The sequence below is a fragment of the Ochotona princeps genome, chromosome 10 (genome assembly GCF_030435755.1).
Source record: "Ochotona princeps isolate mOchPri1 chromosome 10, mOchPri1.hap1, whole genome shotgun sequence".
NCBI classification, from domain to species: domain Eukaryota; kingdom Metazoa; phylum Chordata; class Mammalia; order Lagomorpha; family Ochotonidae; genus Ochotona; species Ochotona princeps.
This window is the reverse complement of record NC_080841.1, coordinates 50,763,333-50,782,826: the sequence shown is the minus strand read 5'-3', so window position 1 is coordinate 50,782,826 and position 19,494 is coordinate 50,763,333. Positions and strand designations below refer to the sequence as shown.

The following is a 19,494-nucleotide window of genomic DNA, read 5'->3' as shown; positions in this document are numbered from 1 at the left end:
CACAAGCATGGAGCTGGATGGGAAGTGGAGCTGCCGGGATTAGAACCGGTGCCCATATGGGATCCCGGGGCGTTCAAGGCGAGGACTTTAGCCGCTAGGCCACGCTGTCAGGCCCGGTTTTTCTCTCTTGCTTTTCTTTGCTGGGCTGGCTGAAAGTTTGTTTTACTCATCTTCTTAGAAAATGGTTCTTGTTGCAATTTGTAGTTTTGTAGTCTAAATTCCATCTATTTTTGCTGTGATTTTTATCATTTCTTGCTTCCTGTTAATTTTTTTCTTTTTTAATAAGTCCTTCAGATGCATTATTAGATCATTGTTTGAGATATTTCTATTTTATATAAATACCTGATGTTATAAATGTCACTTTTAATACCATATTTGCTATTTCCCACAGGTTTTGATCTTTGTTGTTATTTTAATTTCTTCAAAGGTTATTTTTTCTTATTAATTTCTTCAGTGACACATAGGCCATACAGTAGCATCGTTTTCTTTACAAAGATTTTTCATTTTCTGTTTCATTTCTTCAGTGACACAGTGATTTAGCAGCATGTGATTTAACTTCATGTTATAAATTTTCTGTTGTCCTTCCTGTTGTTAATTTGGCTTCATGGCTTTTCATTCAATGGGATGGATAGTAACTGTGTACGAATGTCTCATATTCAGATGCATCTCTACTTCTAAATCAAAGAGGTACTACCAATGAAACTGGTAAATATATCTTCACCCACCAAAACCAAAGGCAAATGTGAAGAACATCCCAGGATGTTGGATGCTGGACTCTCTGCCATTGTCCATACCTATAATTTTAGCATACACTTACATGGCAGAATGATGGACTTATGATTGTTTATAAAAGAATTATACTATTATAATAATATAGTATTTCTCCAGTTCTTCCAATCAGTGGAGGGAGAAAATTTGGGGAGGGGAAAGTGGAAATCCCAGAGCCAATGGACTGTATTATAAAGCAATAATAATTACATATGGGGAAAAAAAAAAACAAAGCTATTCAGAATCCAGCACATATTTACAAATTTTTAAATTTTACTACTACTACTACTATTATTATTATTATCACTTTGTGATACAGTTCCATAGTCCCTGGTGAAGAATCTTAGTATCAAAATCCCAACCATTTCTTCATGGCTCATTGCTACTAAGAAACTGTATGAGCTTGCAGGCCAAACAGCCTATGTGACCTTTAGCACTGATGGACCCCAATTCTTATGAATCAAGGCCCACCAAAGTCTGGTTATCTCACAGGTGGTTCCAAGTAATTAAGTGGGTGCTTACCTTAGTTGTGGAGGCATGGGCTGTCCAGCCGAGATAGGTAGGGAATGTGTGGTATTTCCCCTCACCTTGCAGACTATTGTGAATTGCTCCTTTTCAAGCTATTGTGGACTGTCCCTATAAAAACCCTATGAATGCTCTATTCTGGGCCATACTCCCAGTAAGGGGTGTTGGTCCTGGAGGGTTGGTCAGCCAGCTGCCTGCTCTCAACCAAGAACCCAGGCTTGGATGTGCTGAGCTTGAATAAACCATCCTTGTGCACTTGGATCGACTTGAGACTCCTGATTTCTGGGGATCTCAAAATCTGGGGACAACACTGGGATTTCCCTTACCTCCTCCCTAAAACTCTACCCCCTCACTGAGTTTCCCTATACTATTACTATAGTGTAGTTCTTCATACACAGTCATATATCCATTATTGTGGGCATTGACAATGGCAGAGAATCCATCATCCTATTGTCAAGATATAGTAAATAGTTTCATTGGGAGTCCATCTTTGGTCTGCATTTTATCTTCACATCTGGATATGATAGCCTCCATTACACATTTACTATACATCCTCTTAAATGAAAAGCCACAATACAAAATCAACAAAGGAAGAAAAATACAGTTACTACATATCCCCTTAAATACAAGGCCACAACACAAAATCAACAACAGGAAGAAAAATGAAATTAACAATGACATGAAGTTAAATAACATGCTACTGAATGACTAACATGTCGGAGTCCAGCTCCCGTCCAGTTCAGAAGGGTGCATGGAGTAGGCGTAAAGAGAAAAGAAATGGACCACTATGATTTCATGATCACAATGGATAAATGCAAGAAAGCTGCCCCCTTTATTTATACAGAAACCCTCACAAGTTCTGGCACAAACTTTTGACTTCAGGGTCAAGTGGGTGTATCCAAGAGTAATTCTGGCCTTGTTTCACCTTAAAGCTCTCAATAGCAGTTCTCAATCATATCAACCAGTAACATTCCTACTAGGATCCTCATTCTACAACTTAATCTTGAATCAGTTAAGGGAAGAATTGTATCACAATGAAAAGGAGAACCTAAAGATAAAGGAAAGAATGAAACCCTAAATATAGATCTTTTGATTAGCATAATGCCCATGTCCTTGAACTCCTGCTTACATGCTTCTGGTTGTTGATAAGAAGCTTTGTAACAAATGTTTTGAATTCTGTATCCCCCATTTTCTTGATGTCCTCCTCAGTGAACTCTGAGGATGGCACAGGGTTTTGCTCCTTTGCAGGGGAGTCTTCAGTAATGTTCATTTTGTGCCTCTGTCTCTTCTTTTGCTCTTAGTCAGGTTTTTGCTCTCCTTGGGGCAGGTTTTTAAGCTCTATCACCCACAGGTCTACAGTTCGAGTTTACTTATTGCAGTTGGTACTTGGTTCTTTGTTTGTAGTCACTTGTGTTACTCCCTCCAGCAAGTTTCAGGTCTGGGTTCTCATGTTAGATTTCCACCATGGTCTGCATAACCCCAGCTCTTGGTTCACCAGTCTCCACCTCCTGTGATCCTATGCTGAGGCTGCACCAATCTCTGTACAACCTTTTTTCCCATATTTACAATTTCTATACACAACCAAAAAGTGTCAAAATAATTCCAAGTCAAAAAAAAAAGAGAAAGAAAAAATAAGTAAAACTAGAGAAGATACAAAGCTGAAACAAAAAAAATTATTCAAGAGGTAAGTGAAATGAAGAGCTGTGTTTTAAATAAATAAAAATAACTATTAGCCAACCTAAGCAAAAAGAAAAAAAACCAAGTTGAATAAAATTATACAATACAAAAGGTATGCAACAACAGACATTATAGAAATAAAAAGAATTATCAGGAATTACTACAAAGCGCTTTATGCCAACAAGTTGAAAAACAGGAAATGGATAGATTTATGGATAGATACAATCTCCGAAACTTCAGTCATGATGACATAGAGAATCTTAATATACCAATTAATTAAGATGGAGAGTCACTCAGTAATAAAGACCCTCTCAACAAAGAAAAGTCCACATTGAATTCTACCACTTTTAAAGAAGACCTAATCCAATTATTCCAAACTACTGAAGATAAATGAAAGGTACAGAATTCTCTAAAACTCTTTCAATGAGGCAAGATTTATCTTAATTCAAAAATCAGAAAAAGACATAACAAATAAAGAAAACTACAGACCACTATCGCTCCTGAAAACAGATACATAGACCCTCCTTCAAATGCTAGGCAATTGAATCAATCAACATATCAGAATGGATGGCCATTGCAGCCACTTGAGGACTGAAGCAGTGGATGAAAGATCAACCTCTTTCTCTCACTCTCTCTTGCTCCATCACCCTGTAACTTTGCCTTTCAAATAAAAATAAATAAATCTTTGGAGATCTCCCCAATCGAACTGCTGGACTCAGAACCCTAGCCAAGAAAAGACAGAGGACAGAGCAAGTCAATCAACCACCTCAGCTATATGTTGACAGCGAAATACTGGGTAAATGAAGACCCTATGATGGACTGTGTCAATCAGTGGACAACCTCATCGAGCAAAACTGGCAGCGATTCATAACTGGAGAACTATTAAAACCACTTGAGCAAATATCTCAGAGAATGCCCCACATCCGGGACTTGGGGTGGGCGGGAAACCGGGTAGAGCTTCTCCCTCAATATCCCCCTTTACCTCAGATACACGATGGAAACAATATGGACATAATAGTATTACCCACTTCCCTATACCTGCTGAACCTTTTTTTTTTAACCGCAATTAACTATGTAAAGATTGTCAACAACAATACAATAAAATTAAAAAAAAATTTTTTTAAGAAAATAACGTATTAGACACAATGCAGCACCAGCAAATGAAAGAACATAATCCTGAGATACGGACTATTAGAGATCCTATGAAAATACTTAATTGCACAAATAATTTAAACTGAAAAATATTACTTCCTATAAAACATGTAACTAATATGTAATTGAGTAGTTTCATTTAGGCCTGGTAAATGAAGGATTTTTAGTGATAAAAATGAGTTTATGTCATATGTAAATTACAATATATAAACAGTATAGGAATTTTTTTGCTTGTTTCTGAGACTTTATTTTTTTATTTTTTATTGAGTAGCTTTTTTTTGAGATTTATTGATTTTTATTGGAAAGTCAGATATACAGAGAGGAGAAGAAACAGAGTGGAAGATCTTTCATCCACTGATTTACTCCTCAGGTGGCAGATTGGAAGCCAAGAGCTTCTTCCAGGTCTCCTACGCAGATGCAGGATCCCAAGGTTTTGGACCATCTTTGACTGCTTTCCCAGGCCACAAGCAGGGAGATGGATGGGAAGCAGGGTCATCGGGATTAGAACCAATACCCATATGGGATCCTAGCGCATGCAAGGTGAGGACTTTAGCCGCTAGGCCACTGTGCTGGGCCTGAAACATGCATGATACAATTACAAACATTTTTTATATCCTAAGCCCAAATAAATCAGATCCATGATACCTCTGATTTTTATACAAGAATCCCCAAAAAATTGAAAAATGAATTTCCAATAACTCATGTTCAAATCATAGCAAGCATTAGAAAATTAGTTCTGAGCAACAATGCAAAATCACAAGAGATATTCCCAACATTTATTGAATGCAGTTATAGTGGTGCTTAAAGGAAAATGTATTGCCTTAAATATATATAAATACTGGGAAAAATAGCCTTCTGTACAATAAGCTAATGATTTCAATAAGTTTGAAAGAATAATTTTTTAAAAAAAGTGTAAGATTGACAGCAAAAGAAAAATTAAACAGAAGTGAAATAATTCTCTGAACAGATGAATAAAATAAAATACCTCTCAGAACAACAACAAAGAAAAAAACAGAAGGCAGGCACAAACAAAAATATTAGAAATATTCAAAGGGAGCATATAGCCAACTACTTCTGAGATTAAGGGAATAGAAGGATATTACAAGCAATTTTTGACAATAAAATTGATAGCATATTAACTAAAACATGGATAAATGACTAGACACACTCCATTTACAAAAAAGATTTTATGGGGCCATGGTGCAACAAGCTAATCCTCCACCTGCAAGTGCCAGCATCCTGTTTGGGTGTCGATTCTAGTCCAACCTCTGCTTCTGATACAGCCCCCTGATTATGGACTGGGAAAGCAGTGGAAGCTGACTCCAGTCCTTGTGTCCCTGCACCTATGTGGGATACCCAGAAAGAAGATCCTGGCTTCAGATTGGCTCAGCTCTGGCCACTGCAGCCATGCAGGGAGTGAACTAGTGGATGGAAGATCTCTCTATCTCTCTCTGCCTCTCCTTCTCTTTGTAAATCTACCTTTGCAATACAAACAAATATATCTTAAAAACAAGAAAAAGAGAAAGAATGAAAGAAAGAAAGAAAGAAAGAAAGAAAGAAAGAAAGAGAGAAAGACAGACCCCAAGGTTTAGCAAGATTGCTCAATTGACTAATCCTCTGCCTGTAAGTGCTGGCATCCCATATAAGCGCCAGTTCATGCCCCGGCGGCTCCACTTCCCATCCAGCTCCCTGCCTGTGGCCTGGAAAGGCAGTATAGGAAGACCCAAAACCTTGGGACCCTGCACCAGCATGAAAGACCTGGAGGAAGCCCTGGTGCCTGGCTTCAGATGGATTCAGCTCCCACTATTTCACCCATTTGGGGAGTGAACTAGCAGATGGAATATCTCTCTGCTTCTCCTCTCTGTAAATCTACCTTTCAAATAAAAATCTATTGTGCCAAAAAAAAAAAAATCCAAACAAACCTAAGCCAGTATGTTATTTCTTAAAAAAATAATAAAAACAAACAGAAAGGATTTACAAGAATTAAAATTCCAAAAGAATTAAAGAAATGGAATTAATACTTAGAAAATCCGCCACTAAAATTCAGACCCAAGTGCATCTATACAAGTTTTCAACAAATATTCAAGAAGCCTATATTTCCCTTCTTGCATAAAATTTCTCAAATAGGAAAGAATGAAGATTCCTAACACATTATGAGCTGAGTTTTAATACCAAAAGTACAAAAGTATTATATAAGAAAGTAAATTCCCAGGATAATTTCACTGATCAGGAGAAGTAACAGATATCAACAAACAGAATCTGTCAACATATAAAGAAGACAAATTCACCAGAATCAGGTTGGCTTATCCCAGAATATAAGGTGAGTTTACTTATGGAAACTTAATTACTGTTATATAGTAAAGGAACAAAACCATACCAATTAAGCTTTTAATGAAAGCAGATTTTTTTTTTTTTGCTAAATATCAATACCAATTCATAAGACAAATTCACTCCCCAGCTATAGCCAACTGCTAGGATGCCTTATTCCAAGCAAGAAAAACAGCCAAGGCTGGCAGACATTCTGGGCCTGGTCAATGTCAAATCTGTTAACCATGCCAATGTGTCAGCATAGTCGCTATTCACTTTTCTTCTTATTTTCTTTCTTTTTTTTTTTTTTTTACTTACTCCCACATGGGTGCAGGGTCCCAAAGCATTGGGCCATCCTCAACTGCTTTCCCAGGCCACAAGCAGGGAGCTGGATGGGAAGTGGAGCTGCCGGGATTAGAACCGGCGCCCATATGGGATCCCGGTGCGTTCAAGGCGAGGACTTTAGCCGCTAGGCCTACGCCGTCGGGCCCCTTCTTCTTTTCTTAAAAGTAAGTGGGAAAGACAGAGATCTCTGGGCTAGGATACACCACCCTGGCCCCCAGGTGGTGGGGCTGCAGAGTGTTTGAGGAAGGAGTCTGGGGAGGTATTGGAGTGGGAACAGCTGAGAGCATGTTTGACGGGAGGAATGACTTCTGGAGTCTTCCAAGGCCACTGTGCTTGCAGGCAGGTGAGGGAGCTGAGATGGCGTGGTTTAAAGAGCAGAAACCAGAGGGCATATCTGGGTCAGGCCAAGGCACACGCCCACATGGAAGACCTGGGCCGGGCTAAACAGCATTGCCAGCCAGCAGCCCACTGGGCACTCAAAAGCTGCAGCTGGGAATATGCCTGGCTGGGCTAGGCTGCAGTACCCACCAATGAGTATGGGAGCAGAGGGTGGGCCATGTGATGCTAGACCACAGCACCCACCAGAATGTGAAAGAACTGGATCTGGGGACAAATTCTGTTGGAAACTTGTGGGCTCACCTATGTGGAAAAGCAGCACCCGCTGGTTTAAGCAAGAGACCTGGGGTGGTGACAGGCCAAGCCATGCTGGACCACAGAACTCACTTGACAGCAACCCACCTTACACTTGCAGGAGTCTGGGCTGGGAAGAGGCAGGGCAGGGCCAGGCTGCAGCACTTGCCATTCCTTGCAAAGGCCAGGACAGAGGGTAGATCATACCAAGCAGTGCTGCCACACCCGCCAGCATACATGAGATCCTGGGTCTGACAGGGGAACTTGGGTAACTCCCTGCTAGGATACAGCTCCTGCTGGGGATCATATTAACTAATGAGGGCAGGCTGAGCCAGGCAAGAGTGCAGCACTCCTCAGCATTTGTGTGGCTGGGTCTGGGGACACGTTGGGCTGCAGTACTCATTGGCACTCATGAGAGCCAGGACAGGGTATTGGCCACACCCAGCTGGGCTAGGCTGCAACACTTTCCAGCTGAAATACTCGCGAGCAGCTGCAAAATGTGGGGCTGAGAACGGGCCTGGTAGCGGAACTCTGGGGACTCTCCTACTGGCCTATAGTTCCCACCGAGGAGTGTAAGAGCTGGGGCTTGGGTGGACTGGGCTGAGTAAGGCTGTAGCACCCATAGGAATGTGTGTGTAGGCAGGATTTGTGGGCAGGCCAAAATGGACTGGGCTCTAGCACCTGTTGGCACTTGCAGGAGCCAGAATGGATGTGGGACAGGATGGGCTAGGCCGCAGTGGTCACCAGTTCATGTAAGAACCAGGTTGGAGATTGGGTCAGGCTGTACTCGGGTATAGCATCCACCAGTGAGAGCAGGAATGGATGTGGGCCAGTCAGGTTAGGCCCAGTACCCATCAGTGACTGCCAGTACTGGGGGCTGGCCATGTTGGGCTGGGCTGCAGCACCTGCTGGCATATATGTGAGCCAGGTCTGGGGGCAGGCTGGACTTGGCCAGTCTACAGCACCTACTGGCACTAATGAGAGTCAGGACACAGCACAGGCCAGACTGGGTTGGGCTGCAACACCTGCCAAAGGGCTAAGGGCAGGCCAGGATAGGCTGGACTCCAGCACCTGCTAGTGAATGGTGAGACTGGGCATGGGCCAGGCTAGGCGAGCCTGCCTCACCTGCTGGCATGCATGAGAGTCAAATGGGTGCTGGCCAACTGAGCTAAGCCGCAGAATCCACTGACACGCACTGGGACTGGGTACAAGTCATGTCAGACTTGGATGGCAGTACTCCCTGGAAAACACAAGATTCAGAGCTGGAAGTAGGCCTGGTAGGGAAACTCTGGGCACTCTTCTGTGGGCTGCAGCTTCTGGTGAGGTTATTGGGGTTTGTCCTGACTAGGCTGTGGTACCTGCTGGTGTGTGAAGATGGCCTGAGGCAGACTAGACTGGGCTAGGCCGTACCACCCATCAGTTCACATGATATAAAGCTGGGGGTGGTACTGATCAGGCAGCTGCTTCCACTAGTATGTGTTTTGGCTGGTGCAGATGACAGACTGAACCTAACTCTGCACTGGCTGGTGTACACAGGAGTGAAGTTTGGGGTGACTCCCCAATTAGATGAATGGACTCAAACCCTGGCCAAAGGGAAAATCACAATGTATGTTGTTCAAACTTGGAATGCATGTGTCAGGACTGGGCCTCCTCAGTTGCTGATGCCTGTGCAGTGGACAGCATGCTCAAATGCAAATGGGGGATATGACAGCCAGAATATCAAGTGCCTTGTCAGAGGATGGAAAGCAGAACAGGTTGAACCACTCTTCTGGCCAACTTTACAACATGTTCCTGGGCATACAGATGCACTAAGGTGGACTTAGTCAAACAACAGACCTTGGAAAGAGTTTCTCAACCCTGGTGCAATGAAGATAACGATGTCTCAGAACTATCAAAATGACTTGAGTAATACCCCTGGAAAACTGTTCACCACATCAGGGTCTCTAAGGTGATATCAAATGATTGTCCCCATTCCTGAGTGCTGAGGTAGTTTCACAGCAAGGAGTGGCCCTCTCCCCTCTCCTCTGTCTGTGGATACATGAGAAAAAAAATTGAAACATTTGTCCCACCCGAGAATCAAGATGGCGGAATAGGGTAAGGACACGTTTATGCAGACAGAAAAACATTTAATCAGGATGAATCAGAGAGGACATATTTCAGGAAATAGGAAAGGACAGAACAACAGCAGAGGGGTACCTAGAGACTGACCGACACAGGAAAGCAGTGGGCACAGCGGTGTGGTGTTGCAGAGACTGATACTCCAGCACGGCGATCTAAACTCCAACAGCATCCGGGACGCCACCAGCAACCAGGTGGGAAGGGACTTTCACTGGGAGCTCGGGTGGTGAACCCAGACAAAGAACTGTCCGTTCTGCTGGTCCGTTTGATTTGACCAGGAGCAGAGACAGAGCAGCAGATCTCAGACGGGCAGTGCGAGAACAGAGTGGATTTCACAGCCCAGTCAGCCCCCTAGAGCTGAATTGGCGGCCAATTTTGTGTAAGGAGAAAAGGGCAAGGTAAGGGACTGAGCATGTGCTGAGCTGGGAGTGAGCTCATTTCTGTCTCAGTGAACTGCAACAATGTGGCATTCTATGGATTCCACCCAGGACAGGTCTGGGTAGCCCTCGGATCTGATGGCCAGCTGATCAAGAACTGTAGTGGTTGTGCATCAGGCGCCATTTTGGGCACTGTGGTAATAGCTTTGGGACTACAAGGGACAATAGTGAACTGCGCATGTGCTGATCCAGTGAGAACTTGCTGAGGTCTGTGATTGCACTGGTCACACAGGAAAATGATATTGACTCTGGCAGCGTACCTGTCAAAATAGGTCCATGTGGCACCCAGGCCTAAAGTCCAACAGGTTCCCACAAGATCAGTACCACCAACAACCTAATTATATAGGACACCTGGTGTCTCTCTAATCCTGGGACCTGCTACAACCAGAAGTGGGAGAAAGGTTGCAGTGACAACAGTGCAGCCTCAGCACGGTATCACAGGAGGTGGAGAGTGGTGAGCCAAGAGCTGGGGCTGAGGAGACCACGGTGGAAATCTGACATAAGAACCCAGACCTGGAACTTGCTGGAGGTTGTGGTACATGTGGCTGCAAGGAAAAAGTTGTGTACCAACCGCAATAAGTAAAACCACATTGTAGACCTGTGGGTGACACAGCTTAGAAACTTGCCCGAAGGAATTCAAGACTCTACTAACCAGAAGTGCAATGATCAAGAGCAAAAGAAGAGACAAAGGCACAATGAATATTACCGAAGACCCCCCTGCAAAGGAGCAAAACCCTAGGTCAACCTCAGAGTTAACTGAGGAAGACATTGAGAAAATGGGGGACACAGAATCCATAAGACTCATTTTAAAGATTCTGATCAACAATGAGAAGCTCATGCAAGAGTTCAAAGAATTTAAGGAAGCAATAAAGCAAATCAAGATTGGTATATCAGAAATTAAGAACACAGTAGAGCAAATTAAGAGTACAGTGGAGAGTCTCCAAAATAGAATGAAGCAAGCAGGAGAAAGAATCTCAGAATTGGAAGATATTTCCTGTCATCCGGGGGAGGCAAACAAAAAGCTGGAAGCAGAGCTGGATCAGGCCAAAAAAAGTATTCAAGAATTGAAAGACAATATTAAGAGGCCAAATATAAGAGTTATGGGAGTCCCAGAAGGTGCAGAAAGGGAAGCTGAGTTTGCAAATGTATTTAATGAAATACTAAAGGAAAATTTCCCTAATCTGGAGAAAGAATTGGGAAACAAGTTCCAGGAGGGGCACAGAACTCTTAATAGGGTATATCAAAAGCGATCTTCACCACGACACATGATTATCAAGCTCTCTTCAATTGAACATAAAGAAAAGATCCTTAAATGTGCACGTGAAAAAACTCAATTGACATATAAAGGAATGCCAATTAAGCTCACAGGAGATCTCTCACAGGAAACTCTACAGGCCAGAAGAGAATGGAGTGACATATTCCAGATTCTAAAAGAAAAAATTGTCAGCCTGGGATAACATATCCAGCAAAGCTTTCTTTTGTCTTTGAAAATGAAATAAAATTCTTCCACAGTAAAGAAAAGTTAAAATAATTTCCCTCTTCCAAACCTGCCCTACAAATGATACTTCAAGATTTTCTTGACAGAGAAGAGGAATAGCACCTACCAAAACCAAAGGCAAATGTGAACAACATCCCAGTAAAATGACAACAGAAGACTAAACCAATGAACAACCCATTCCTAAAATGACAGGACCAAAGTAACACCCATGTATGTTAAACTCTGAATGTAAATGGCTTAAGCTCAATCAAACGTCAGAGATTAGTAGAATGGATTAAAAAAAAAAATCCATCTGCTTATTGGCTGGAAAAGACACACTTCAACAAAGATCAGTGGAAACTATATCACATGGGTTTTGTTGTTTTCTGTTGTTTTCATCTCTTCAAAACACTTCCTTCTGATTAAATCATTCAATGACTTGTAGATCATGCAGTGGCATCATTTTCTTCAAGAAGGTTCTGGATTTTCATTTCTTCAGCTACACATTAGTCATTCAATAGCATGTTATTCAACTTCTTGATGTTGTTAACTTCTTTTTTCTTCCAGATGTTGATTTTGTTTTGTGGCTCTTCATTTAAGGGGATGTATAGTAGCCGTGTAATGGAGACTGTCATATCTAGTAACATGTCATTTAACTTCATGGCATTGTAAATTTCTATTTTTCTTTCTATTGTTGATTTTGTATCATGACTTGTCATTTAAGGGGATGTTTAGTAGCTGTGTAATGGAAACTCATATCTAGTAACATGTCATTTAACATCAGGCATTGTAAATTTCTATTTTTCTTTTCATTGTTGATTTTGTATCACGACTTTTCCTTTAAGGGGATGTACAGCAGTTGTGTAATGGAGACTGTCATATCTAGTAACGTGTCATTTAACTTCATGGCATTGTAAATTTCTATGTTTCTTTCTATTGTTGATTTTGAATCATGACTTTTCATTTAAGGGGATGTACAGTAGCTGCGAAATTGAGACTAACATTCAGATGTGAGGATATAGTGTGGTATGCATTTCTACTTCCAAACAAAGATGGACTTACAAAGAAACTGTTTACTGTATCTTGACAATAGGATTCTGGACTCTCTGCCAGTGTCTATGCCCGCAATAATGGACATATGACTGAGTTTGAAGAACTATATGTTAGTAATGATATAGTGGAACTGTGGGGGAGGGAACTGGGGAGGGGATAAGGGAATATGAAACTGTATTATAAAATAATAACAGTAATAATAAAATGTATTAAAAAAAAACATTTGTCCCACCCGTATTCCTCCATGCCTGGGCCCTCCCCTTCCTAATCAAAAACCCACATGGGCATGCATTCTTCTCAACTATATAAACAATACTAGAAATAAAATCTTACAGAAAATTAAAAAGGAAAAAATCCTCATAGCCAATTTAGAACTTCCTTAACCAGGTAAAGGGCACCAACAAGGAATCCTACAATGAATATCACACAAAATATGGAGTAATAAGAAGCTTTCCTTTGAGATCCGGAATAACATAAGGTCCGCTATCCCTTTTCATGCATTATATCTTTTACTCCAACCAATACAGTGAGAATAAAAGAAATATTTAGCAGAAAGGAATAAACAAAACGACCGCTACTTAGAAGTGATATTATTTGTAAAAATTCTAAGGGTGGGGGGGGAGGATCCAGCATTGTAGCATAGTGGGTAAAGCTGTTGCCAGATACCAGCATCCTACGTGGGCACTGGTTTGAGTCCCAACTGCTTCACTTTCTACCCAGCTCCCTGTTAATGTGCCTGGGAAAGCAGCAGAGGATGGCCCAGTTTCTTGGACTCCTTGTGCCAACGTGTGAGACCCAGGTGAATCTCCTGATTTCGGGCTTTGGCCAGGCCTGGCCTGGCCGTTGCAGCCATTTGGGGAATGATCTGGTGTATGGAAGATTTGTATTTCTCGGGCCCGGCGGCGTGGCCTAGCAGCTAAAAGTCCTCGCCTTGAATGCACTGGGATCCCACATGGGCGCTGGTTCTAACCCCAGCAGCTCCACTTCCCATCCAGCTCCCTGCTTGTGGCCTGGGAAAGCAGTCGAGGATGGCCCAATGCTTTGGGACACTGCACCCGCGTGGGAGACCTGGAAGAGGTTCCAGGTTCCCGGCTTCAGATCGGCGTGCACTGGCCGTTGCGGCTCACCTGGGGAGTGAATCATCGGACGGAAGATCTTTCTCTCTGTCTCTCCTCCTCTGTGTATATCTGACTTTTTAATGAAATAAATAAATCTTAAAAAAAAAAAAAAAAAAAAAAGAAGGTTCTTGATTTAAAAAAAAAAAAAGATTTGTATTTCTCTCTGTCTTCTCCCTCTCTCTGTAATTCTGCCTTTCAAATAAATAGATCTTTATATATGCTTTTTTAAATCCTGAGACTGTATCAATAAATAATCAAATATAAGAATCTATCAAGTTTGCTGACAGCAAATATAACTTTCAAAAGTGAGGTGTTGTCTGTTTCTGCATGTAATAGAACTGGACATTGTCAGTCCATCCTACAAATATGCAAAACACTGACAAACTGAAAAACCAAGAAATCATTGTAAGTTCTGCTTCCCATAAAATTGGAGAGACAGATAGGCAGATATAAAGAATCATGATTCTTTAGCAGAAACTTTCTTTGAATAAGGGCTTAAGTGGGAAGTATTAAAGGGTACTTGATAAATCACGGGCGGCCTGGAATGGCCAAATCTAAGAGATAAAATCTCCAGGGTAACCTATTGTTACTATTGATTTTTGTTTGTTTGTTTTTTCATTTGAAAGAGGGAGAGTGGGGCCAGGCGGCTAAAGTCCTCGCCTTGAACGCCCCGGGATCCCATGTGGGCGCTGGTTCTGGTCCTGGCAGCTCCGCTTCCCGTCCAGCTCCCTGCTTGTGGCCTGGGAGGGTGGTTGAGGACAGCCCAATGCATTGTGACGCTGCACCCGCGTGGGAGACCTGGAAGCGGTTCCGGGTTCCCGGCTTTGGATTGGCGCCCATCGACCCTTTGCAGCTCACTTGGGGAGTGAATCATCAGACAGAGGATCTTCCTCTGTCTCTCCTCCTCTGTGTATATCTGGCTATAATAAAATGAATAAATCTTAAAAAAAAAAAAAAGAAAGAAAGAGGGAGAGTGAGGGTAGTAGAGAGGAGAGAGACAGAGATTTTTTATCTCCTGGTTTAGCCGCCAAATGCTTATTATCCCTGGGGACGAATGAGGCTGAGGCTAGTAGCTAGGAGTTCCCACACGGAAGCCATGACCCAACCCCCTGAGCAATCATTGCTGCCTCCCAGGGCACCAGCAGAAAGCTAGAGTAGGGTGTGGAGCATGCACTCAACTCAGGCGCTCTGATATGGGATTAAGTAAATCCAAGCACAACTTGATCATGAGGCCAAACGCCTGTCCCCACTCATTCACGTGGGTAGGAACCCACACTTCTGTAGGCTTTACTTGTAGGGCTTCAACCGGACTCTTGGAGTGAATGTCAAACAGTCCCTTCACGCTTTCTAAAACATTCCCTGATAATTCTTAAAAACAAAAACAAAAACAAAAACAAAAACAAAATTTGCAATAGGAAGAAACTAGTTCTAGAGTTTACATGACCTGGGACCAAAGAAATTGAAACCCAATTCTAGTCTATGCAAGTCACCCTGTCATATCTAAGGAGGGAAAGAGAAGTTGAGAAGTATTGATGAAGTTTACAACCCAGAGTCACAGGCTCACTATACTGACTTAATTGTTCAACAATAAAATGTTTCCCCCCTCGACATACCTTACCACAATTTTATTTCTTTTTCTTAAAGATTAATTTTTTTCCCAGTTGCAAAGTCAGATATATAGAGAGAGGAGAGACAGAGGGAAAGATCTTCTGTCTGATGATTAACTCCCCAAGCAGCCACAATGGCCGGAGCTGAGCTGATCCGAATCCAGGAGCCAGGAGCTCTGCCAGGTCTCCCATGCGGGTGTAGGATCCCAAGGCTTTGGGCCTTTCCCAGGCCACAAGTAGGGAGCTGGATGGGAAGTGGGGCCGCTGGGTTTGGAACCAGTGCCCATAGGGGATACTGGCGCAATCAAGGCAAGGACTTTAGCTGCTAGGTTACCACGCCAGACCCTATACTATTTCTTTTTAAAAGACTTATTTATTTTACTTGGAAAGTCAGAGTTACAGAGAGCCAGGGAGAGGCAGAAGCAGTGAGAGATATAGAGACATCTTCCATTTGTTTACTCCCTAGATGGCTGAAACTGCCAGAGCTGGGATGGACTGAAGCCAGGAGCCAGGAGCTTCTTCCAGGTCTCCCACGTGGGTGCAGGGACCCAACAGCTTGTACCATCCTCCATTGCATTTCCAGGCCATAAGCAGGGATCTGGATCAGGAAGTGGAGCAGTTGGGACACAAACTGTTGCCCATATGCTATGCCATTGCTGGCAGCTAGAGAATTAGCCTATTTGGTCACCCCCACCTTACCACTCTTTTACAAAAGGTCTACTAACAGCAGTTCCTCTTTTCTTTTTTCTTCTTTCTTTCTTCCTTTCTTCCTTTCTTCCTTTCTCTCTCTCTCTCTCTCTCTCTCTTTCTTTCTTTCTTTCTTTCTTTCTTTCTTTCTTTCTTTCTTCCCTCCCTCCCTCCCTCCCTCCCTCCCTCCCTCCCTCCCTCCTTTCTTCCTTCCTTCCTTCCTTCCTTCCTTCCTTCCTTCCTTCCTTCCTTTCTTTCTTTCTTCCTTCCTTCCTTCCTTCCTTCCTTCCTTCCTTCCTTCCTTCCTTCCTTCCTTCCTTCCCAGGAAAAATTTACAAGGCACACTAAAAGGCAACAACAAAAAAATCCCTGCGGTTTGAAGGCACAGATCAAACAGCAGAAGAAGACACAACAAGGATGTTGACACTATCAGGTAGGGAATTCAAAATAGTTATGGGGGCCCAGAACAGTACCCTAGTGGCTAAAGTTTTCACCTTGCCTGTGCAGCGATCCCATATGGGCACTGGTTTGTGCTCCAGCTGCCCACTTCCCATCCAGCTCCCTGCTTATGACCTGGGAAGGCAGTAAAGGATGGCTCCAAAGTCTTTTGCACCCTGCACCCACATGGGAGGGTCAGAGGAACCTCCTGGCTGGTGACTTCAGATCAGCTCAGCTCTGGTCATTGCAGCCATTTAGGGAGTGAATCAGCAGATAGAAGATATTTCTCTTTGTCTTTCCTTCTCTCTGTAAATCTGACTTTGCAATAAAAGTAAATAAATCTTAAAAAGTCAAAATAAAAATGAAGAATGTCTTCGATGGGATTACCAAATACAAGGGAATGGTTGAGGAAGAAAGATGTTACCTTGAGGATATATTAAACACAAAAACACACAAAGCTGAAGCACAGAGAGAACAAAAACAGAAAAAAATCCATAGTGCCTGAGTACTGTAGTTCGGCTGTAAATATTCTAAAATAAGCTAAATGAACAATGAGAAAGGAACAGAAAAAAATTTGAAACAATAGCTGAGAATTTCCTCCAAGTAACTACAAGATAACACACCACAAATCCAGAAAGTTTTCTGAAAATTTCATGCAGCATTAATGCTAACCAAAATTATATATAGATTATCATTTTCAAATTGTGAAAGATAATGCCAGTACTGTGGTTCAAAGGGCTACTCCTATACCTATAAGTGCTGGAATCCCAACTCACATCTCAGCTGTTCCACTTCCCATCCAGTTCCCTGACTGTGGCCTGGGAAGGCAGTGCAGGATGACCCAAGGGCTTGGGAACCTGCACTCACATGAGACTGTGAAGGGATTCCTGGCTCCTGGCTTTGGATCAGCTCAGCAAAAGCCATTTCGGCCACTTAGGGAGTGAACCAGCAGATGGAAGATCTTTCTGTCTTTTTCTCTCCATTAATATGATCTGCCTTTTAATAAAAATAAAAAAATCTTTACAAAAAATTATATGTTCTTGTATCCGTTTTCCCTTCTTAGTTATACTCACTTATTCTCAAGTTAAAGCAGGTTTAGAAACAGATATTTAGAAATGCAAAAAATAAAAACAGAAGAATCTGTGGTAAATTGGAATGTTATCTTAGAGTACTTCATATTTTTATCTAAATAATTTAACCCACTTAAGCTTACATTTCTTTATAAAGATAATACTTACACTTTAATGGAAATTATGAAATTAATAAAGACAAAGTACATATGGTATGAACATGCAGACCAAAAATGTGTCAGTGGTTGTTACTATCATTTTAATTGTTATTCAGCACTACTTTGGTAGTATAATTGAGACTCTCTTGCTAGGGGAATAAAGATTTGTGCGGAAACTTCCATGCAGACAATCTATTTGGATTAACAAACAGGTGATGCCAAACACTCTTCAAAAGCATTAATTTTGTATTCAATCCTGCATTACTTACTTAATTGTGAAATACCAAAAAAAGCAGACGTGAGAATCAGTCACATACAAATTACGTTCTTCTTCTTCTTCCTAGAAGAAAATTCAAAAGAAATGATGCTAAATCAAGCTAACTTTAGGATTAACACAAGTATAGGCATAAAAGTTGCACAGAAAATTAGTTACTTATCTAAAATTACAGACAGAAGAATGAATAAATTTCAGAATAGAAAGTACATCTAATACTAGTTCAGCTTCTTAGTTACTAAGAATTTACTAATGTGTGTGATAAACTTAGAAGATATTTGATGGTTTGCTATTCTTACTGTTTCTATTACAATTTTCTTATCAAATGTTTGTGCATTGGGGGTGATTCTACTTCCCAGGGGTCATTAAGCAACGCTTGGAAATTCTGTTATTGTGTGATAAGTGGTTTGGATTATATTTCAAAAGTTGTAGGTACTACATCAGCTTGTTGTTGGACCTGATACTGCACTCTAAGATACTGCTAATATGAAAATATGTGCATCCACTTTTTTGTATGTGTGCATATTTTTATATGAGTATAGAATTACAACATAAACAAAAAATAAGTTCTTCACTTCTTCATGAACTGTGTTCTTGAAACTGGTAAGTACTCAGGGACTCAAAAAAAGACAAATACAAGTATTTTTCACTGCATAGGTATTGATAAACGAATTAAAATTCAACTGTCCCCACCCATATCACACCAACTACTCATCCCCTGAAAACGAATTTTGCATGTTGTTCCAAGTTCAGTGGTTGTGCTGCTGAAGCAAGTACAACAAATATTGTTACTCAAGAGAAGGCATAAGTCTCAGAGGAAAAGCTGCATTCCTTGTGTGGAATCTCTACAGCTGTGGATCATGCAGCCAGTACTTGGGACCCTGTACCAGCTACAAAAGGATCAATAACCTAAAAATACTGTACTTCGCTTTCCGTTTCTGGTAAACTAGAGGAGAGTCAATATCATACATGTTACATTGATATTATTAAAAAGATTTTCTTGAATGACATTCAGGGAAGGAAAAGCAAATCTGCTAGACACTGCTTTGAATCCCAAGTATTGCCATAGGTGTGTGATGTGAGGCCACTCACCTGGCAGTGTGATCCTTAAGGCGGCGGATATGGATTTTCACATCCTTATCAATAAAAACACTAAGGTAAAATAATCATAACTTACATGTTTTAAAGATATTTTTAAAGATTTATTTATTTTTATTACAAAGTCAGATATGCAGAGAGGAGGACAGACAGAGAGAAAGAGCTCCCGTCCAATGATTCACTCCCCAAGTGACCAATGGCCAATGCTACGCCGATTGGGAGCCAGGATCCAGGACCTCTTCCAAGTCTCCCACACGGGTGCAGGGTCCCAAGGCTTTGGGATGTTCTTGACTGCTTTCCAGGCCATAAGCAGGGAGCTGGATGGGAAGTGGAGCTGGCTGGGATTAGAACTAGCGCCCATATGGGATGCCGGCGTGTTCAAGGCGAGGACTTTAGCTGCTAGGCCATGGCACCGGCGAAAGATTTTTTTTTTTTTTTAAATTTGAAAGACAGTTACAGAGAGAGCAAGGAGAGGGGGTGCTGGGATAAGAAGAAGAGAAACACATCTTTCATTCACTGGTTCAATCCCCAAATGGCTGTAACGGCCAGGGTGGG

At 41.8% G+C, this 19,494-nt stretch overlaps 1 protein-coding gene across 1 annotated transcript in view; it reads right to left on the bottom strand.

The window, feature by feature from the left end:
• Positions 1 to 19,494, bottom strand: part of CATSPERE (catsper channel auxiliary subunit epsilon) — a 121,330-nt gene that overhangs the window by 92,182 nt on the left and 9,654 nt on the right. Inside the window, exon 5 of the mRNA XM_058669429.1 lies at positions 17,837 to 17,907. Within this exon, the coding sequence (XP_058525412.1) occupies positions 17,837 to 17,907 (71 nt within the window). The remainder of the gene's footprint in view (positions 1 to 17,836; positions 17,908 to 19,494) is intronic.